The sequence below is a fragment of the Orbicella franksi genome, chromosome 1, assembly GCF_964199315.1.
Source record: "Orbicella franksi chromosome 1, jaOrbFran1.1, whole genome shotgun sequence".
Taxonomy (NCBI): domain Eukaryota; kingdom Metazoa; phylum Cnidaria; class Anthozoa; order Scleractinia; family Merulinidae; genus Orbicella; species Orbicella franksi.
This window is the reverse complement of record NC_138145.1, coordinates 29370346-29393471: the sequence shown is the minus strand read 5'-3', so window position 1 is coordinate 29393471 and position 23126 is coordinate 29370346. Positions and strand designations below refer to the sequence as shown.

The 23126-nt window shown below is 40.1% G+C and overlaps 1 protein-coding gene across 1 annotated transcript in view; it reads left to right on the top strand.

The window, feature by feature from the left end:
- Window positions 1-16762, top strand: part of LOC145501900 (myb-binding protein 1A-like protein) — a 33157-nt gene extending 16395 nt beyond the window's left edge. Inside the window, exons 20-38 of the mRNA XM_081481294.1 lie at window positions 26-171; window positions 623-680; window positions 1321-1370; window positions 2924-3088; window positions 3346-3460; window positions 3910-3943; window positions 4487-4544; window positions 5594-5710; window positions 9932-10007; window positions 10197-10246; window positions 10774-10857; window positions 11376-11446; window positions 12122-12173; window positions 13159-13227; window positions 13320-13361; window positions 13441-13503; window positions 14298-14405; window positions 15007-15131; window positions 16268-16762. Of these exons, the coding sequence (XP_081337420.1) occupies window positions 26-171; window positions 623-680; window positions 1321-1370; window positions 2924-3088; window positions 3346-3460; window positions 3910-3943; window positions 4487-4544; window positions 5594-5710; window positions 9932-10007; window positions 10197-10246; window positions 10774-10857; window positions 11376-11446; window positions 12122-12173; window positions 13159-13227; window positions 13320-13361; window positions 13441-13503; window positions 14298-14405; window positions 15007-15131; window positions 16268-16421 (1637 nt within the window). The 3' untranslated portion in view covers window positions 16422-16762. The remainder of the gene's footprint in view (window positions 1-25; window positions 172-622; window positions 681-1320; window positions 1371-2923; window positions 3089-3345; window positions 3461-3909; window positions 3944-4486; window positions 4545-5593; window positions 5711-9931; window positions 10008-10196; window positions 10247-10773; window positions 10858-11375; window positions 11447-12121; window positions 12174-13158; window positions 13228-13319; window positions 13362-13440; window positions 13504-14297; window positions 14406-15006; window positions 15132-16267) is intronic.
- Window positions 16763-23126: the final 6364 nt, after the last annotated feature.

Genomic DNA, 23126 nt, shown 5'->3' with positions numbered 1-23126 from the left:
GGTGCTGTTTCTTGTTGAATTTCAGAGGAGCCCCACTGGGTGGAGGTGTTGACCGAAGTCTTACTGAGTCTGTTGACCAGACCCTCTAGTCTGTTCCGGCATGTTGTTGACCAGGTATTCACCATACTTGCTCCACACTTGACGCGGAATGCCCTCATTATGATCTTAGAGGTACGTGCATGGTTTTTTTTTTCTTTTTATCAGAATCCATGAAATGCTTGGCTGTATTTGTTGTTGTTTTTGGTCAGTCCACATGTGGAGATCAAAGCCATCCTCAGGCAAATCAATTGTATGATAATCGCTGCAAGGTACATCCTAACCACAGATAGACACGCAGCAGTCCAGACTTCAAAGTTATATTTTCTCTTCTCTACCATCTGGGCTTCAAAACCGCGATGGGAATCGTTCGTGAGTGAATCTCATTTTAATGTTACATGTCTTCAGGGTTTTGTCCATCATGTATTTACATGTAATGACCAAATAAACAAGGGTTACAGTGTTTTGGTTCTATATTAGAACCATTCTCAGGCAAATCAAATAAGTGAAAATTCCTTGTGTAAATGCATGTTTGTTTACAATGCATGAATGTTACTAGTTTTGTTAATGTTTGGATTTTTGTCAGAGTTTGGATCCAAGAAAAGGAGCTCAGGGTGAAACGCTGGAAATTGCTGATGAATCAGGTAGGTGAATAAATTGCGCCACGATAGAAAAATAAACAATTTTTCCTTGTTAACCAGTTGTTATATGATCTGCACACTGATTTTGTTTTGGTATGCTGAGGAATCACATTTATTATATATTTCATAATGATAGAACTTGTCCTTTGAATGATGATAAGTCTGTCCAAAGTAATCAGTGGAGATCCATTGTTTACTTGACTGAAAATCCGTTTTGGGAAAAAAAAAAATTAAATCTAACGAGAGTTCGCCTTTCTGGTGGCATTGTGGAGTACTGGACATTTGTTTCTTATTATTTTGGTATTAATTTTTGGCAATTTTTGGTACATGTAGAATTATAAACGATAGAAAGTTGGGACGAGGGGTGGGGTAATTTATAAGAGAGACGTGAACTCAATGAAACAAAATGAGTGTGTTTGAAGAGTTGACGTTAATAATTCCTTATTAAAAGGATTTCTGATTAGTTTTTTTCTCTCCCAATTGTTGCTTTTCTGAAAAGTTTGTGAAAGATTTCAAAACCTCCAAATTAGCTTGTGACTGAAACAGCTGCACTGCGACATTCTTTGCTGAAAAATCCACAACCAAATGGTGGGGCAAATTTTTACTTTACTTTGTTCTTGCGGTAAATGTTACTCCTATTCAGGTGACGATGAAGATGACGAGGAAATCGAAGACGATGAAGGCAAAGAAAAGGTAACTTAAAGGACAAAACGGGAGAACTGAGCTGTAATGGGATTATTATTTTTTAATTAACTACCTTTACCTTTAGTTAGTTCGACTCCCAACTCCAACCGCTGCAGACGGTATACATGTGAAACTTGTTCAATGCACGGTTGAAAGACATTTTTATTCAACCGGAAGTTTATATGATATTAGTTTGCTGGCACTCAAAACGCGTTCCTACATTGAGTACATTCTCTAGTTCTCCCACTCAGTCTGTCGCGTTCCCGACTCGAGTCCTTGCTGTGGAAGTATCGGTCGGGATTCGCTGTGTTCAAACAGCACACTTCAATTCATTGCTTTCTGGATTTATTATGTTAATCTATGAAGCGTGCGGTGAGAACTACAAATTACGTCAGTTAAGAAATGGCTAAACGAAAGCAAGAGGAACATGAACAAATGTGTGGTGAAAGGTAAAACTAAAACAAACCTTACGTTATAATTCCTGACTCTCGTTGAGAACTGAAAACACTTTAGACTCCCGGGAGACTCCCAAATAAAAAGGACAGGGGTGCTCATCGTACTTTTTAGGGGTTAAAAATGCAATTTTGGTACTTCTTACGGTGTTCATTCTCAAAAGGTCCACAGCAGGAGCTTTCGCGCTACCTTTTAGGGTATTGAGCCAAAACATATATATGACAGCAGATAATGTGTTGTTTCAGAATTGGTACCTCGTACGGGGTGAAAAAATTTCAAACCACGCCCAGAAAACAGGATTTTGGTACCTCTTAGGGTTTCTTTTCAAACTTTCCGACGAGCATCCCCGTCCTTCTGATATGGGAGTTCCCCAATAACTACCAAGAACTGCTTCTAATACGTGTCTTCGTTCTCTCCAAGCATCTCCTGCTTCTCGTGATCACATTACATTATGGTGGGATTAAAAAAACACTACAGTGAAACCTCTATTTAGCGGACCCCCAATTAAGCGGACACCCTCCATTAAGCGGACATTTAGCCTGGTCCCAAAATTAACCTCCTATATTTCGCTTTATAATGAACCCCTCTTCAGGGGACACCTCTATTAAGCGGACGAGGACACTAAAATATATTGTATTTGGCTAATTTCTATTGTTAAAAACCTCTATTAAGCGGACACCGAACTGAATTAACAATGTGGCATTGGATTACGTCCTTGAAATAGTCGATTAAATAGTCGATTAAATAGTCGATTAAATGTACCCGTATTATCGTTGCCGTATTGAAAGGGCATTGTTACAAACAAATTAAACTTGGTAATGAAAGCTGAATAACTTGAACTCTGTATAGTTTCGTTAACAACCTGGAACTTTATAACAGTACAGAGGAACCGTTGGAAATTAGCAAACATTGGGCAATTGTCATAAACCTTTATTAAGCGGACACCCTCTATTAAGCGAACACTTTAGAAGGTCCCGAGGGTGTCCACTTAATAGAGGTTTCACTGAACAGAATGATAAAAATAGATCGGACGTAACGCAGAGCTTATGTTCCTGACACATTTATCTGAATGATGTCGTTAGTAATAGAGATTTGTTTTACAATTCTAGGCAGAGTCCAATGGTGCTAATAATGAAGAGGATGATAACGATGATGATGAGGAAGGTAGCAGTTCAGATGATGAACAGGAAGATGCTGTTGGTGTAGTTGACGAGGCATTCAGGGCGGAAGTACAAGCCGCTCTTGGTCCTGCTATGGTTGACATGGAAAAAGAGGTTTGTCTAGATAGACCGGTTTTCAATTGAGTGTCGTAAAACCAAAATCAAACCAGTTATTTACCAATTAGACTACTCGGTCAATCTCAAACTGTAGTAAAACCAAAACCAAAGTAATTGCATGATTAGTTTCAACACTCAATTGAAAACTGCTCTATCACGTGACGGTTATTACTGTTAACTCTGAAATGCTGAATCATTAGGTAGCTGATCTCCTTACTGACTGTTCAGCCTAACATGATGATTTATCTTTACAGGAAAGCAGTAGTGAGGACGACTTTGATGACGAAGCCATGATGAAACTTGATGATGCCCTCGCTGCAGTTTTCAAAACTCAGTTGCAAGCCAAAAAGGACAAAAACAAGAAAAAAGGTGAAATTTTGTACTCATGTATTGTTTCTGTGCACTTTTACCACACAGAAAACAAGTGCCCCTATGTGTGGCTGTAGAAAACTGTTGTTGTTTTCATCGAATGTTCTTTGAATTGACGCAATCACTTGAATCATGTTGCAAACCACCCAACACCACGCAATTGTTGATAAAACTTGCCTCGGGATGTTTTTTTGTTGCACTCCCATCGAGCCACTGTACTTAATTAGGGTGCGTTCCTTTGGGGTGATCTGGATCAGGATCAGTGATCCAAGATCACTCGGATCATGGTGCATCAAAGGAACCGATGAATCCACTCTGGTCACGGATTCATCGGTTCCTTTGATGCACCATGATCCGAGTGATCTTGGATCACTGATCCTGATCCAGATCACCCCAAAGGAACGCACCCTTAATCTCTTGTATTTTCCTTCCTACTCTATCTTCAACAGATGCCATGAAGATCGTTCTTCAATTCAAGTTAAGGTACACATTTGGAGTTAGAGTTCCACAGTTTATTTTAACTTACATGCACCATATCTTGTTTAGATATTTGTTCTAGTGAATCAAACAGAAGCAGGCAGCCAAAGCAGCTTAGTTGTAATCCTGCACAAAACTGTTCATGCCCTTATTATATTGTTACGTGTTTGAACTTTGAAAGTATTCATATTATCAATGGTTGTTCACTTTAAAAGGACGTTGTCGAGAGATTTTACCAGCCCTAATAAACAGCATTGAACAAGCAAGGTGCGGGCGTGGGGGTTAAATTTTGGCATCCTTTAAGTTGCCTTAGCGAAGTGATTAGTAAAAAGAACAAATCTGCGCATGCATGTATTTTGTACATTGGAGATACTTTGCCAAATAGACGGTTTCTGAGAATAAAGAGATTCATCAACGGATATTGTCTCGATCCCACACCAAATTCTCAGAACTAAGATTAAAAGTATTGAATGGCAGTCTGAGTCACTAAGGGGACTTTCGAGCCCTGATCGTGTGATGGTAAATAGCATTGTTTTGTTCTTCCCCTAGGGTACTAGATATAATAGAGATATTCATCAAGAAACAAGCTTCAAACCCCCTCGTTCTGGTGAGTGTATGATTAAATACGTAATAAAACGGTAATCAAAATATTTCTTAGTTTCCAGTCATCGTAATTTGATTACGTTTGTGCTGGGCCTTGCTTTTTAACACTGTGAAGAAATCTTTATAAATAGCTTTTGGTCTGCGTAGCAGCAATAGGCAAAAGCACTGGTAAAAAAAATATGTGCGTGGTTAACAACATTTGTCTCAAGTGGAGGTAAGGTGCCCAGGGAAAACATACACAACACACGTCCTGTAACCCCAGACCCATGATACAAGACCGCCCACAGTGCAGGCATTGCCTGCACCTCAGCCACGAGCCCCCCCTCAACTGCAGAGAACCCGGACACCAGTCACACTGAAACACGAATTTCAGTCGAAAAGTAAAACTAAACAAAATCCCCAAGGGAGAGTTGGGAGGGGAAAAACGAAAAGAACACACAAACAAGACCGCTGACTGTTGCTAAGAATGGGAACCCAGCAATTGAAACCGCCTACCGATGAATGGTAGAATGGACCCCAGAAGGGCCACTAACCACAGGAATACATATCAAGACACGCCTGGAGGCCCCAACTGCTGAAAGACGCTTTAAACGCTAACCACTGATGCCAACAAAACGCTATGAAACACTTACAAACGTCAACGAACGCCAACGGACGCCAACAAAACGCCTCTTGCTCCTCGTAATTGACTATGTTAAATTATATTTCACTATATTTAATGATCGTCCTCATTGCTACTAAATAACATTTACGAACTAAATTTGTCCGAATCATACTTGACACGATTGCCAGCTACTCCTCCCCTTGGCAAGGGAACGGGAGGGTGGCGGAATTCAAGGCTAGAATCTAACCGAGAAAATCAATTTCTTGGAACGTTTTTGATAACGATGTATTTGATTTATTAGGGAGTTCGATATAACAGGAGCTTTATTTTATCCCGAAAGGTTCGTTTTGTAAGAGTTTTACTGTGCAAGAGCTGTTTTAGACGTCCAAGTGTTTAATCTAAGCTGACAAGGCGTAGTTAACGTAATAAATATCTATTTTGTCATGCAGGAACTGATTGATCCATTACTGGATGTGGCGTGGTCTTCTCTAAATTCCAAGGGCTTTCACACGCTGGGTGAACGGGCCCAAGGACTCTTTCAAAGCAAGTTGTGTTCATCGAAAGAGGTGAGTACCTACTTATACATTTTAGGGTAAAAGTAAAGAATCCCAACCCACCAACGCGTCGGCCGACACACTAGCGACACTCAGTCGGGTGACGGTCGGCAGGCTGTCGGCGTCACGACTAAAGCCAAAGTAACCACTCTGACCAATCACAAATTACGCAGACAATCAGGCCGTATTTACACCTGCCAACACAGACGACAGTTTGGTTGGCATTGGAACCGTATGATCGTAAGGCATTTTGGAAACGGGGTGGAGGCATGACTTCCGGCAACATTTTGATACAAGTGTCTCCTGGAATGGCTGGAACTGCGTCGAAATGTACTACGCGTTATGAAATGCATCGACGATTCATAAAGATTACGAATGACTCGAACTCTGGGAATCAAAGTTATAGTCCATAAAATATTTTCGTTGGTGCGCGATTGGTCTAAACGCGACACGTGACTGAATATGCCCCAGCTAAAACTGGGGAATATCCGAGTGATATTCCCCGATTTTCAAAAATGTGCGTGTTGCGAAAAACATTTGAAGGATAATAAACACAAGAGCCCCAGATTGACGCGAAAATAATTAATACGCTCGGTTATTTGTCCTTGGACATTATCTGTTCCTCAAAGCTTACAGTTTTCCTCGAGCTACGCTTTCGGAAAACTGTTCGCTCCTCGGAACAGATATTGTCCGCGGACAAATATCCGAGCATATTTTCGCGAAAAATGGATTTCTGTACTAGCTAAACTGTGGTGTGAAACGAATGTTTGCAGGAAGCAGCATGAATGATTTTCACTTTCAAGTCTACTCCTGTCGCTCCTCCCATGGATTTTCGTAATTTTTACTCCTCCTCAAATTAAAGAAAGGTCAAATCTAAGATTGATTCCAAGAACGATTAAAAAATTACTGTAGAAAACAATAGCTATAGAGCTGCCTGTTTTCTTATGAATTATTTGTTATTACGCAGCTGTAGGCGCGTGGGATCAGGTCCTATTGAATCCTTTGCTACTTACTAATACTTATATTGTGATATTAAACTGATTTTAGAGACCATTGTAGGATTTTGTTTTCCAATCATTTCTTCTGGTAGGAGCTAAGGACTCCTTTCTGGTCTGCTTTTTAATCTGCTGTTTTTTTTAAAAAGCCTTTTTAATAGATGCTTGGGAAGATGAGCACAGATACGTAATTACAGGATTTTCAAATCTACGGGAAAATACCACACACCACGAACCCAACAGACGTGTGATTTTATTATCGACCTGGGAGAATACTACTTACACGTCTCTTTATTTATACTCTCATATGCCTCATTAAGGTCCTTGATGAGGCATTTTCGAGATACCGGATATTTGGGTAGAAAATGAAGGGTATAAAGGATATTTGAGAAAAAAATTAATGGGATATGGGATGCGAAGATCAGATAAAACAGGATGTTGAGTGCAAAAATCGTTAATTTTTGCAACTGGAATTAACGGGATACGGGATGTGGGATACTCAGATCCCCCCCTCCCCGCCCCCCCCCCCCCCCAATGGGGCCTCCACATTGAAACCAATCAAAACTTATTACAAGAGCTAGCTGTTTATCCATTGCCATTGGCACGTTAAGTTTCAAAGTAATTTAAACTTCAATTCCAAGAGTAGGTAACGTGTTATTTTTCGTTGTAATATCAACATCACTAGAGGCAGATGTATTTCGAGACTTCTAACACATATGCGCAAGAAAGAAGGCAATTTCAGTGCTAATTGATAGGGCATCTCTTTCATTTGATGGTATACGTAAGGAAATTAAAAGCCGCGTTGGTCCATTCCATTTAGGCTTCAATTTCATATTGTCCCTGTTTATTCGAAACATCACATTTTGATTTGTTTATGTGCATCATCAGATCGTCCCACTTAAGGTTAGCTATGATGGACCAGTTAGTTTCAATTAACGCTTGCGTTGTAAATACCACTGAGGCCTTTCTGTCGCGACCGACCGGCGTTCCTTCATACCCTACGCATATCAACAATGCTTTCATCGTTCTTTGTGCAATAAATGTGATTACCAGCGTCATCGCCACAGTTACCAACACCGTTGTCATGACGGCCATTTGGAAGACTCCATCACTTCACGAGCCATCTTCAGTGATGTTATTTTTCTTAGCAGTAACAGACTTGTCTGTGGGATTACTTCTCCAACCTTGTTATGTGACTTGCCCTGCTAGTGTACTAGTTAAAGACCTTAACATCTATGACGTGATGTTCCTCGTTAAGAAGCGGCGAAGCTCTTTGCTCTCCTTGATGTCAGTGATGACCGTGGCTGCTGCAAGCATCGAGCGATATCTTGCGTTGGCGCTACACCTTCGATATGACGCCCTTGTTACTTCTCATCGCTGCATCGTGGCGTGTCTATCGATGTGGGTGGCTCCCATTACCTTCACCGTTATGTCTTTCTGGAATGCTCAAAAGCCGTGGTTTCGAATCACTGCTAGCTTCGGCGGATTCGTTCTCGCGTTGTCCAGCCTCATTGCTATTCCGACAATCCAGTACCGAATTTTTGCCGTTCTACGCCGGCACCTGCAGCAGATTCAAGACCAGAATAATATAGCGCCGCGAATTCACGGACTCCCACGGATTGACATAGTGAAGTACCGAAAATCTGTGTTTGTCATACAGTATGTTGTAATCGCTGCCTTCGCGAGTTACGTCCCTTTTGGTGTTTGCTTTGCAATAATATATTTCTTCTGTGAGACACAAGAAAATCGTCTGACACTTGAAACCACGTTGACAGTTGTATTTTTGAATTCCTCGCTTAACCCTTTTATTTACTTTTGGAAAATACGAGAAGTATGATGTTACATTCTTTCGACGTTCCGGCAACTCTGCAGTTGGAATAAAACTGCGAATAACACCCCGAGGAACGAAGTAAACAGAAGGCGACCTGCGTCCGTTTGATCACTTCAACTCTGTCAGCGGTACTGCAAGCGAAGGGAGCCTCACCTTTTACAGTTTTCTGGTCAAAGCACAAACGTGAACTAGTGACGCCATTTTTAATCTTAAAATTTGTGTCAGTCTTATCCGCGTATGTCTTATTTGCCAAGAATTCTGATTCATAACATCGTTTTACAGACCAACTTAAAGGAAGAAATTTTTTTTTTTGAATTAAAGTTGATAACACTCAGAAGAACTCTTTGTTTTTCGTGTTTAAACCAGTCCTTCCAAATAGGCAGACCATTGATAGCAACAAACTGTCACTGCACAGTTTGCAGTTAGCGCATATATATCTGTCTCCATCCTTGTCAGAATCCTCTGTCATGTCCTGTTGTTGATGGTTACCCCTCATTAATGAACCTTTCAGAACAAGGGGCGATTAAGAACTACAATAAAGAATTATTCCTACTGCCGACCGTACCCATAGCTTGGCTGTAGTTGTTAGAATGCTTAGTACATCTGAACGTTATCCGCTAGTCCTGTAGTGTTCTCTATTTGTGCCGTCGGTCATCACCGAAGAAGTTCCGTTGGTACTTTTTAACTCGTGAATTGCGATGGCAAGTTACGGGTACTAGTGGGTAGTCAGATCATGCAAATGTATCCAATGGAGGGGTTGGTCGATGTTCCGTAACGTTTTTGTTGTAATTCTGCTGACCAGTAGGTAACGCTCGTGAAATCACTGCATTAGTCAATATTACAGGCGCATATATCGCTTTACATTTCTAGGTCAACGTTTTACGTAGCTGTAATTGTTGCACTAAAAAAAATCACTTTATTATATAGAGACGAGTGTTTTACTGGAAAATACACCACTCGTAAAATTCATACGAGATTTTCCATATCCTCACTAGTGAAGATGTCGGGGTGAATATAGAGTCATAAGCCGAGCTTTTTGACCAATCAGATTGTCCAATTCTTATATTCACCTCTGGAAATTATACTAATGCAGCATAGTTAGTAGTCTCCTGTACTAACTATGATGGCAGGCACATAAACAGTTTTACATTTCTAGGTCAACGTACTGCGTGATTGCGAGGTTTTGTTTGCTCTCTGGTTATAGTTCATTTGCGGACATTTTTCGGTGTTAGTGCTAGGAAGGATGAACTCTCACTCTTTCACGTCCTGTTTTGTAAGAAATCCCTTACAACAGTATTAATATTGTTACGCTTATCAGCAGAGCAATTAACTAATTATTCAACACTTCTTTGAGAATATACAGCGGCCTTTTCAGGTTCATTTTCTTGTAATTGACCACTTTTGCAGCTTCCCCCGACCTCTCTTATCAAGGCCAAAGACGTTCATGGAAAAATCGATCATTTGATCCGGAAAGCCATGACTGGTAAGATAGCTGCAATCTGCATTGATTTATTATACTCCGTAAACATAAACTCGCTTTTGTTTATTTGTTGTTTACTTATTGTTGTTGGTACTGTTGACGGAAGTGTCCCCCAGTTTGCAGACTGTCTGTGACGTACTCTTCTTCTTGCTGGTCTCTTGACTTACAAGTTTGTTTGAATGTTTTCCACAGCTCCCTCTGTCGTGATTGTGTCGCTAGTGACTCGAGGCTGCCTTTATTTGGTAAGATAACCTATAGATTATACAGTCAAGGCCTAGGCTTGGGGGCTGGGGGCTGGGGTGGGAGAGAGTAACGCCAACATTGTAATAAATAACCACTGAAGCATAATTTAATTGATGTATTTGTTTTTCGTGCGTTTCTTTTTTGACATGAAGCAACTTACAACCAACCCTTAACGTGAAATGCTACAAATAAGGCCTTTTCTTTCTGAAGGGATGTCTGATGCCAACAAACTCTTAAAATACCCTAACTCTCTGTACACATTTTTATTGTCAATTCGTAGTGAAGCGCTGCCGTTGGCTAAGCATACAAAGATTATGACTTCTGCTTTGTGATTTGTAGTTTAGAAGACCTCTATCTTCCTGAGGTCGTGCAAGATGTTTCTAGTCCTTTAGGTGGGATTTTTGGTAAAGACATGTTCTTCCTTGTAATTATTTCGGTAAGGCCTTATGCGTCCAGGACTGATGATGAAGTTGAAAGTTCCGCCGTTTTTCGATATAATACTGTAGAATGTAAATTGCTTTTTTAGGTACGTGTGCTAAGAGGTTCACAGGCTCAACAATTAACTGGAAAAAGAAAAGGAAAAGTACAGGAAGGCGAGGAAACCCCGAAAGTAAGTAGAGTAAAATGATTACCTAAAAGGACAATTCTACTAGACACTGATCAGTCCCTCATGTAATGTTTCTTGCTTTTGTATACCTTGTTGAGAGAAATGTTCTTGTTTTAGTTTGAGGAATAATCACTTTTCTTGGTCTGGCACTCCAACACAAGCTTAAAGGGTCACATATGTAAAGCTAAAAAAGTAGAGTGAAATGCATTTCTAGTATCGCCAGTCAATTTTAGTTCCTTCAGTTTGTAATGGGATCTTTTATGCCCCTCACTAGCGTGGCCATTGTAGTAGAAGGTTAGTCTATGATTTACCCATTGAGTTGCGATGCTGTTTGTCTTTAGTTTTCTATAGTCTCGGCGATCAAAGACCAACCAAAAGAGTAAAGAGTGCAGAACTTCGAAAAAGAAAAACAATTAATACTTTCCTTTTACTCCAGTGGTGTTTGGTTGTGTTGGGCTTAAATCTCCAATCACTCGTGAGACAACACATAAGATTTCCCGTATTTTGGTACTTTTTTGTAGGTGTCCCTGCTAAATGCTAAAAGAGTATCAGCGGCATTCAAGGAGGCGCTTGAGGATTTCATGTTAAAGAGGTGAGAAGTATAAATCCATTGCTATCTAAAGAACGAACACTTTTTTCTAGGGAGTTAACTACAGCAGTTATGCTCTGAGATGCTGTTTAGGAACATGACTCTGCCACTGGGGGAGACCTGCCCAAATTTTTGCATGATTTGGATTTGTTGATAGCAATCACGAAGATTTGCTGAAACTGGCCCTTGTTTCCTGATCGTTCAGTAACTATAATGTGGTGTGTTCGTAATTTGCCACATTTCTCGTGGCTTCTCTGCTTGATTCTTCAAAACCACCATAACTAGAGGTAGCTCCTAGAAGCGTAACCCTAGTCCTCTTAGATTTTTGAGACACCGTAGCCATTTCGAAACACCTTACGTAAATTTGAAATACGCAATTTTTATCATCAGTGCCGGGCAGTCAAAGAACAGCGCGAGCACTCGAGAGCAGTCCGAAAGCTGCCTCGCTATCATGGCATGATCAGTTGCTTAGCAACTTCGATACGAAAACTGCCAGGGCTCAGTCCTTTCTAGAGGAAGAACTCTCGAGCTGATGAGAGCTGATGAAAACTGATGAAAAAAATATCTGCGCGAGCATTGCTAACGTTGTTTCAAAATGGCTTTGGTGTCTCAAACATTTAGGTGAAAAACATATTTCACGTACCTGATAAACGACTTACTTTCTTGTTGCTATTCCAGGAGCACACATCTTCACCCAGTGCTCTTCACTGAACTAATCGGTCGATTTCCGGTGAGTTGCAAGAGGTGCACGTTGAACCCAAATTGATTTTCAAGGAAATGAATAAATAAGTATGCCAATAATGGATAGACAGATACACTCAAGCACTATCAAAGTTATTGCCGCAACGACATCTGCCTCCCTGCCCGCAAGGCGCAAAATGCAAGTAACAGATATTTGAAATTAAAAGACAGTCGCTCTATTTTCGGCTCAGCCTTGGTGTAAAGACCTGGGCCCGGTTGTTCAGAGCTCAATTAAGCTAACCCAGGATTAACAAGAATTTTGATTTCAGTTTTGTAACTTTTCGGTGAGGTTTTCTGTTTATAATGTTTGTCCTTCAGTTTTGAGTTTGACTAAGCTCAAACTACACAAAACGTGAGCAGGAAAAAACATTTCTATACAAGAAAAATCAATATTTCGGTTAACTTTTAATCCTGGGTTAGCGTTAACCGGCTTTTAAACAACCCGGCCCTGTAACATTCACCAGTGCGGTAAAACAAAGAAGTCAACATAATAGACCCTAACGTTAACCTTAGCTATGAAACAAAGAAATACTTCACAGGTTGTTACACTGAGGTAACCCCTATTTTCTCATGAAACTTTGTAATGGGCTTTATTACGCTCTCTGAAGACACTCCTTTGCCTCTCACTGGCCGCCTCTCCAACTTCTCTGGGAGAACGCAAACAAGGTCACGCAAATATTAAAATGTGCTGATTGTTTAATAAGAATCGAAAACTCTTTATGAAATCTGTAAGGATTTACTGAAAACAACGGTCACTTTTCCAAATATTATTCTTACTATTTTTGGTTTAAAGTTGCTAACAACGCAATTAGTCAAATTGAAGCAATTAGCCATAGGCATTTCCTAAAATGTGTTCACTGCTAACTGTTAGAATTTTGTCTATTAGAGTTGCATTTAAGTCAGCCTGTTGTTAGTCTATTGAATGAAAGTCGAATTGTTTTGTCAACTTGTTTCTGTTTGCTTGTTAATTTCAGCATCTTGGCTGGTATTTAGCCCCACACTTGGTGAATTACTTGGAGACCGCAGTAAATAACTTCAGAAAGGTAAATTGCAGAGAATTCGTTTTAACAAACATTCCGCTTAGAATTTGTGCACTTCTTTTTTGTATCGCTGTTATCTTCATTTTCCATTTCAGAGCCAGGCATGTTTGATGTTGATGCAGCTGATGTCACAAAAAGTGAGTACAAAGGAAATTCAACAAAGTGGTTCACTCAGGGTACTGGAATGACTTGCTTACTTTCTTCCTTTTTAAATAGACTCCTGATCATTCGACACACATCAAAGATATTGCGTCTCCTTTACAAGCAACGTTGAACTCGGTAAGAACACTTGGAAATCGAGCCTATAAGAACACATGATAAATTAGAATTGATAATAGCCCTGTTTGAATTAGCTTGGTAGCCTTTGAAACTGTATTACTGTAACCGGCGATAAACTGGCATCCTATTCAAGGAGTATGGGTAGTCATAAATATGTAGTTCCGATTTCTTGGTGCTGTCAGGGTTAAGAATTATGCGAACGTTTTCTCCAACCTTCATGAATAAAAGTGGTTTTCAAATTGCTAAATGAAAATTTTGTCAGCCAATCATTTACTGTAAATTTTGTTCAGCCAAAATGTTCAAACGCAGAATGTTGAGAGCTTAGGATAAACCTACCACCCAGACATTACTTTCGTGAGTCCGCACTGTATCACTGGTACTGTGCGTTCCCAATTGCATCATGGTAGTTCCCGCATTCTGGGAGTGTAATTTGGCTGTTTATCTTGTGTTTGGAAAAACGAATTAATTGTGTGGAAAAAGTATGAAAAACGTCTTGAATTCTTCACGCAAAAATGTGTGCGAATCCTGTGGGCGTCAGACATTTGAAGAAGTCACTGCCTGTCAGCGTGGCTAGGCCTAGTGCCAGACTTCTTTTAGAACATAAAAGATACGGTTGTATTCACGTTCAAGTGAGTGTTGCCTTGTTGGGGATTTTTCGGGGAAGAATCTGTCGAGCAGGGATGTATGTTAACAGAGGTGGGGTCATTAAACATGGTTTGTTTCTATTTGCCTTCAAGAGCTTCGGTATGAATTTACCGTAATAAATGTATTTTTGACGCTATTTTTATTTGAAGTTGATGACGAAGGGTGCTGAATCTGATTCAGAGATGAAGGTGAAACATGTTCGAGAAATACTGAAACTCACAACCAAGTTCATCAACGAAGTAAAACATGCAGAGGAGGTAAGAATATCACTTAATTTAAAAATAATTTCACGCAACTTTCTTGGGTTAACTAGTTGCTTAAAGAATAAGCCGTGTTACTAACGAAATTAAATGAAGAAAACTATTGTATTTCCTACTATTTATATGGGGTATGGATTCGACATCCTCTCTTTTTATCGATCCTTTTTGCCGTGCGTACCGCCAGTTTTACATGCATCTTTCGTATGGGGTTTTCGTTAAGTCGTTTACTAGGCGCTTTCCATTCAAGCACAAATTCATGAAATTTCCAAACGGGGGCAAAATTGATACGGAACATTCATGGGAAAGTTTCGGGAAACTCAGTGAATTATCGATTTTGAAAAATGCGAACCATTCAACTGAAAAGTTTTGAAGTTACGAGGGCAAAATCAAATGAAAAGGAAATTTCCGGTAAAAAAGTGGAATTTTTAGTCGAATGGAAAACGCCATGGTTCCGTCTCTTGTGCACTTTTTTTTTGTTTATTTGTTTGTTTGTTTGTTTGTTTGTTTGTTTGTTTGTTAATTAATAAATTAATGAAGTTTAATGAAATTTGGATTGTGTGCAAGAGTATCTTATTGCAGTTGTTTCATTCTCCTTTAGGCCTCAGCGTTATTACGGACGGATCAACTTAAGGAAGGAGTGACACTAATCCGAGAGAGTGCGTTAGCTAAAAGGTCACAAGACATTAAGAGTGTCTGTAACACAATACTGTCCAATTTGTCAGGGTTAGTAATTATTGCTCTCATGATAAGTGTTTGAAATGAAAGTTGGGAGACTGTATAATTTGATCTGTCACGGCGTACGTGTACATAATTGTTTATGCCATGCCATAGAAAATACAGCCAATCAGAATACAGGAAAGCCGTTGTGTACTCGATGGTATTACACCTAACCTTCCCATCGTGCGCTGCGCGTGTATGGGGCATTGATTGGGTCGGCCCCTTTATGTTCTATTGTCCTACTTAGGACACAATGCGGCAACTTACACTACATATACATATTTATACCTTGTTCACTGAAAAATGACGGCTGTCTACGCATATATATCAGGTTGCAAACATTTTCGGTCAAATAATTGTTTGCATAAAAATGTTAAAACGCGACTAGATTGCTTGGTCATTGTTCGTCAAAGAATAATGATGACTTTCGTCTTGTTTTCGTTTAGCAGGATCTCACAAAAACACAACACGAATACCTAAAAATAAGTTACAATTTCAATAATGGAAGCTATGATTAAGTATAATTGATATATTTACAAACTTTCGTTAAAATTCCTAATCCTTTAATAGAAGAATATAACATTAACAGATAACAATATAAAAAAGTAATACCTAACTACAATAAAAATGTCTTAAAGGGAGAGTTTCACGGTTCTGCGCATGTCTTTATTATTTATTCGTCTGTGTACGCTTTTTGGCACAGACCCAGGTTTTCATTGTTTATGAACCAATCGTAAGCAAGTTACCTAATTTCGCATGCAAATAGCCGTAAAATCATCAACTGTAGAATAAATCGTACGGGTCACGACTAAATTCAACGGTCGACAGCATCGGTAAAATCCACCGAAATCTTCTGAGAATTTTGGTCATCCGAAATTCTGCTACAGCTAACTATAGCATGCGATTATTGGACTACATCTTGGTGGGGTTTTTAAAGCGATAACATTGATGAGAAGCAAACAGAAGTATTTTGATTTAGAGACATGCGCCGAACTGTGAAACCCTCCCTTAAAAACAATAAGATCACAAGATTACAAGATCTGAGAGAAAATTTACACATATCCAAGAAAATTATCGTTCATCCTATAACATACTTACAAAACATGACTACGGGTTTATTTTTTTATTTTCATTTCTTTCAGGACTGCTAGCCTAAAGGAACCAAAAAATAAAAACTCGAAAAGAAAACGAGAAACAAATGTACGCAAAGAAGACGAAGGAACTCCAACAGAAAATGGCGCAGAATCTAGCCAGCCAAATGTTGGAAAAAGCAAGAAACGGAAAAAGAAAAAATGAGAATTGAGAATTACAGATTCTCATTTGAAATTAATTTTTAAAATTATTTCGATATGCGATGCATCCACACAACTTCAGGGCTAAATTGAAATCTCAAATGTCACATGCACTGAAAGCTTTCATCATTTCTGCCAATTAGTCACCTTGCTGCATTGTTAGTACCCCTCTTTCTACCACTCCCCTCCCCTCCCCTCCGTCCATCCCGCGGCCAAAATGTCCTTGAGAAAATGTTCTCATTCGGCTAGTTTTTGGGTTTCTCTGGTTACTAAGCCGATAATGGGCAGCTTTTTGTTGTCCCGAATCCCCCGACTGAAACTTTAAACAAGAACTGCCCTGTTTAAAGGTTGCCACTTCCTTCATTTAACACCCTTAAGGTTCCCAGTAAAAAACTGTGTATGAGACACTTGATTTTACCAAATTACCCTGAAAATATATGGTTCGTATATTTATATGGTACCTACTGGAAGATAGGTTATCAATTTGGTTCATAATTTGAAAACTTACTTGCTGTTGGTCTATCAATTAGTCTATGAGCGTGTGATAACATCTTTGTATAATTATAATGTCTAAATAATAAGACCACGGTTTGAAAGAATGCACACCCCTGCTCTCGGTCCTCTAATTTATTTCATGTCCCAATACAGTCACTGCAACTATTTTCCACATTCAATTTTCTCTTCGTGTTTTCCAAATAAGAACTTGTTTCAATTTTTTGTGCTGAGCAGGTTCTTTTCTGGTTCTCCTCTCTTCATAAAGCAGCTTTTTATTGCATTTCAGTTAAGGTTCATTGTGGGCTCAATCGAAATTGTTTACAGTAGGGTGGTCGGCGAACGATGACTTACCATGTGTGCACTTTTATGACAATAGAGCTTTTTTCAGTTGACCAAGTATCCTTCATTATTTTGATGAATCGCTTTTTCAAATAGTTACTTAGCCTGCAGAGCAGGCGAGATTTTTTCGAGCGAGCGCTCACATCGTAAAAAGTTTAGCCGCCATCTTGAGTTTTTCACGCAGTGGAAGACTGGGGAGAGAAAGAAAGTTTTACCAAGGGGGTGAATGATAGGCAAGAGGAAGGATAGGGGAGGGGTGGAGCGAAGAAAATCTCGCCTGCCCGAGGTCATTGTTCTTTTAGGAAACTCCGTTCGCCCACGAACGGAGTTTCTGATTGGTGCGGCTTGACCCTGCCTGTCATATTGTCTGTCAGTCAGTTTCGTTTCGTTCGTGCGGGTAAGAAACATGGCAAACTCTGTCGAAAGTGATGTTGTTAGTTTCGATTCCGCTCTCGAGGAATCTCTCAAGCGTTTATGTGAACTTGGAATGTCTCGCGAATTACGAACGGAGCAAAAAGACGCAATTTCCACACTGGTATCCGGAAAAAATCTATTGGCAGTGCTACCCACTAGCTTTGGGAAAAGCTTAATATTTACGTAAAATGGGGTTGACTAGCCTACACGACTTCTACGGTTCGTGACATTTGCACATTTGCCGTTCTCTGTTCGGTCACTCGACCTTTCTTGTCGCTTCACTCGTGTTCATGAAGGGCACTTCATGTTGTGTAATAAGGAGGAATTTTAAGCGGAGTTGAGCCGTTAGATCGTGCTATGGCAAATTGTTATAAGTCATAGGTCTGCATGGTTTGCGCCGTTATCTGCATGTCGACTAGTTGAGTTTGACACCTCTGTGATTTGCCATGTTTTTATGCATTGTTTAGGCTCATTTCTATTGCAAGATATGCTTTTAAGTCTCCATGAATTTGCTTTTGAGGAACAAAATATGAAATTTACCGTGAACATGTTGCTTACTTGCATTCTATATTGTGACACCGGGCCCGGCTGTGACTGGAACTGTTTACAAGCACAGTAGGTAGATCCTTATCACGGATATCATATTTGTTCTCGTACGATTTCCTTCGGAGACGCCGTAGCTTTACTTTGAGAAAGCTATACGTTTGTCTAGAGACACTCTTATGTTTCTTGCAGCTATCTGATCGAGCTTATGTTTCTCTTGCTCGATGTATAGGTTTATTGCTCCTTTGGTTGTTCTGGCACCACATGATTGAAATGTAGCTGTTTACGCGCAAGTCCTGTTAACTGTTTTACGTGTTTTATATGCCATTGTTCGGCTTAGTTCAGACAAGACCATGGTTTCGATCCTCCATGTGGATCTCATCAGTTGCCGGTATTTCTAAAATACTTTGTACGTCTGGAGTCGCTAGCGCAACACGTACCTCTGTGAGAATGCTAGACATCCTGCGGCTTGGCACAAACTTCTCGTGGTGTGTACCCTTGCGAGACTTCCGGTGTCGAGAAAACCTCATTTTGATTGGTTACCCGCTCATTTCCGGAAATGCAGTGAAGCGCAACTAATCAGGAGGTGTTTCGCATTTTAACGGGCTTTTCGGGCAGGCGTCTTCTCATTTTTCCCCTCCCCCATCCCCCACCGTCTAACATGGCGGTCTAAAAAGGCGGTCGCAAGGTTGTAACGCTAACTCGCCCCAATAAGACGCCTGTACTGCAGGCTAATAGTTACTATTTGACAGACACCCTGTAACTGAGTCTGTTGAATACATGTGCATTGTTAGGGAATGAAATCTAAAAATTGCATAATTAACCTATATCTCAATTTTTTCCAAACAGGTTCCTATTTGTAATTACTTATTTTTAAGTTTGTAAAAAAAAGCCCCAAGGTGAATCTCCTTGAGTCCAGCGCTACAAATAGACGATTTCCCGTTGTTAAATAATGCAAAAAAATTACATTTCATGAACCTGAACGTCGCATATCTGACGTCACAACTTGACGTCGCAAATCCATGGGGGCCACCTTTCAAGGAAAACTTTTCACGATTATAAAGAAAATTTTCTCTTCTTAAAAACCATATATAATGTTCCGCACCTCTCTTTCCTAATCTTTTCTTGTTTTGCTGCAAAAGCTGTTGGTAACATGACACATCAAAACAGCGACACAAAATTAACGAAATTCTAAAGTGACCGATCAAAGTCTTATCTTAACTAGAAAGTTAAGTTCCAAAAGGGACCAGAGGTTTGGAACTACATCTGAAATGACGGTTGGCGTTTAACCGTTGTGAACTGTGATGATGTGGCGACTTCCTGTTGGTCATTGTGCTAATTCGTTTTGTTAATATTCTAACCATTGATCTTTAGGTTGGACTTTTGTCGATATGGCAGTGTAGACAAAGTTCATGTTTTCGGAGAATATCTTGCGCCATGCACACCTTGTCGATTCCTTATTTATCTAATTTAGAAAAGACAGGACTCCCCGGGAGGGTAATCAAATCTTTAATAATATTTACCGTCTACAACATTGACTTCAATTAACTTCCACTATTAAAAAGAGTTCTTAAACTGAACAAAAGAATTTCTTGTTTAACTGACTTCTTGGCTCTCGCACTTGATCACAATATTCGACCCTACCGGAAACGTCTTTGTGTAAACGTACACAAGCAGAATTTCATGGCCTGTTTGCTGTAACTAACTAAGAAGTGACCGAAGCAACTGAAGTACAGAAGCGGAATTTGGTAGTTTGTTTGCTAATAATTAATAAAAATTCACCAAACTAGTCAAACTAACTAAAGTTTCATGTTCGTTTACCACCGATAACTGAAAAATGATTAAAGCAACTGAAGTACGGAAGCGAAATTTCATAGTTGGTTTATCAAAACTAATTTTAAAATGATGGAAGAACTTATCTGGAAAATTTCTTAACGAATACTGCACTAGAAAATTTACTTCTACGGTATCTATTTTAATCTCTTTTCCTAAGCCCCGATTAATACAAGTATAAGTCGTGACAATGACTTCGTGGGCAGGATAGGAGAAATACCTCCATGAAGTTCTTCTATGAACCAGGATGGTCACACCGGTACTCTTGGAGTAAATCTTCCCGCAGTTTCTGGAACTCAAAATCGCTGTCCGGCAGGAACTCCTTCACTGTTTTACCTTCCAAGTAATCGAAATATGGCCACATGAGCTCGTCATCCTGGCCGTACTTGTAGCATTGAATGGTTGCACAGAACAGCTGATCCGACTCATTTGTCAGCTTGTGCGTTTGGAACCAGTTGGGAGAGATCCAGGTTACATCACCTTGGATTGCTGTGAAATTCATCAGCTCTTTTTGGGTTTCCTCGTCATCCCACGTTTTGTTGTAAACTGTAACTTTTACCTCTCCATACAGAACTTTTATCACGGCGAAGGCGTTGCCATGGTTATGGATTGGACTCTCGGATGTCGCCGGCCAAATCTCTAACACGTACGGGATTCCTGGCGAGGAGCCGCGATCGGATCCCACGGTCACTCTCAGATATTGAAAGTCGCCTCTTGCCTCCTTTTCCTTAAGCTTTTTGTTAAGGATTTTGCCCTCCGTGTTGATGCTGTAGTTGATTGCGTCGGAGAGTCTGGGATTGCTGTAGGGCCAATTTAAGGCTACGCCTGGGGAGCTAACATTTTCGTACAATTCTCGGCAAGTGGCTGGCAGGCTCGCTGACATCGTGAAGTGATTGGTAGACAGTATGTCAAGTGTTGCTTTGGAACTGTCGAGAACCAGAGGAGACCAGTTGTACGTCAGAGGGTGAGGATAAAAAGATACCTTCTTTTGCACGTCGACGAGTGATTGTAGCTTTATTTGATCAGCTTGACAAATAGAGCGATATGCTTGGGTAGCCCGATCATGCATGTTAACCTGTGACAAGGATAAGAACGTTCCACACTGTTTTGGATCTTCAAGCATTGCCAGGACTTCAATTCCTTCGACGTCTTTGATGACGATCTCTTTAGTTGTGTCTGGACGAAAGATGAATTCCCAGGGATCCGGATCTTCTTCCGTTTCTGGGAAAGGGAAACTTTTCGTTAACAGAGTGGTTTGTTCCATGATGTATCCCTTGCCGTACTTCAAGACCCTGTCATTACGATTGAAACTGAACCAGTAGGAAACTTTTTTCCCTTCCTCTAGACCTCCACTTGGTTCAGTATGCGGTCCCAGTTCGATCTCAAAGTATGGTCTTTTAGCTTTCAAGATCGCTTCTCTTGTGCTTATTTCGACCTCGACATATCCCTCCTCGTCTGCCTCTTCATCTGTCTGCATTTTGTTAACACATATCGGTTGCAGTGCCGGCCGGATGCGGATCGCAAACGTTGTGCGCCTCTTGATGTTAGCTGAAACGACTCCTTCTCCGCTCAAAGGAAGGGGCTTACAGAATGTGGTCTTGATAGGTAGCCAGGGTACTACGGCAGACGCTGAGTCAGTTGTCTGCTGTACGGGAGCCAGTCTTCTTCGCTTCGATTCCATTTGTGTTGTTCCTCGGGCTGTGTTCTTCCTCAAACGCTGACAGTTTAACTCTGATCACTCAGACTTTAGGATTGGTTGAGATCAATGTGTTTGTGAAACGGGGCTCTTCGCACTGATATGAAATTCATATCTCTGATTATATTTATACCTGATTGACGTAAACGAGACAGTTCAAAACCCTATTCACCTTGGTCACACCCAGGGTCGCAGACAATTGAAACTGACTAGGATCCAATATTAAAGCACGTACATTGTAAAACAAATGAGAGTAAGTTGTTTCCTGTTAAAGCAAAATTTTAATTTATGCATATGTATACGTCCTGGTGATCACGTAAATTTCGCGAAAGATATTTAGAAATATTACCTGTTTGGGCAACGAGTTCTTTCACGATGATCAATTAATCATTTGATTCCTTATTTTTGTTCACTATACTCTGCGATTCATCGTTGATTCTTCATCGCTTTTAATTAATGCTGAGTTGAACATAATACTTTTTATTGACCTTAGTCGCATCACTGAACTGGAAATGTGTTTTTTACTCTGCAATCCAATCAGAATCCGGAATGACGGTAGCTACGTGACCCATTGTCAAAACAACGCTAATTTAAGATTCCTGCTATTATTCCTGCTAAAAAGAGAGCAGACTTGTACTTACGTAGTGCACGTTATGATTACGTATTTTGAAAGATCTCTAGAAATATCGTATCATTAACAAAAAAAATGCTCTTCACACCAAGCTCAGTTATCAGGGAGCTCTTCTTCTTATGGCTATATTCTGATTCTGTCTTGAAAACTTTGTTTCTACCATGATGAGAGCACTTAAAAAAACAATTAAACCACTGAAGCCAGTATAAATTTACCTTTGTCTACTTAACTTCTTAAGTGCTGGAATCAGGCCAGAATTCGAAATTAGCTTATTAGTTTTCAAGTCACGAAAGGTGGTTCCCTATCAAAAAAAAAAAAAATCTTAAATGCACGTGCGAACCATAGTCACATGCGATTCTTTGCTGAATTAAGACTGGAATCAGACATGAAAATACGACTTATTCTATGCCTTCTATGCCTTGTGTCAGTCACTAGGTGCATGAGCAGTGGTAATGGCAAAGATATGTCTTTTGGTTAACAAGTTTCTTCAGACCGTTTACTTCTCTTTGCAGAAGTTCAAATTACGAAATCGATCACGGAACCGTTGGCCATGACGAGTTCAGAATATAATAGAGATCCACGCCACCGCAAACGTCTAACTGTGGTTTGAGGTTACACGTTTGACGTCCGCCCTTCAGGCGTTAGTCGATTTACAATGAAGTAAACTGGAGCGAACAGAATGCATTGGAAATTGTCAAAATTACGCCTAAGACAATAGAACAAAAAATAGTAGGTTTTCTGGCTTGTGTAGCTTTCTA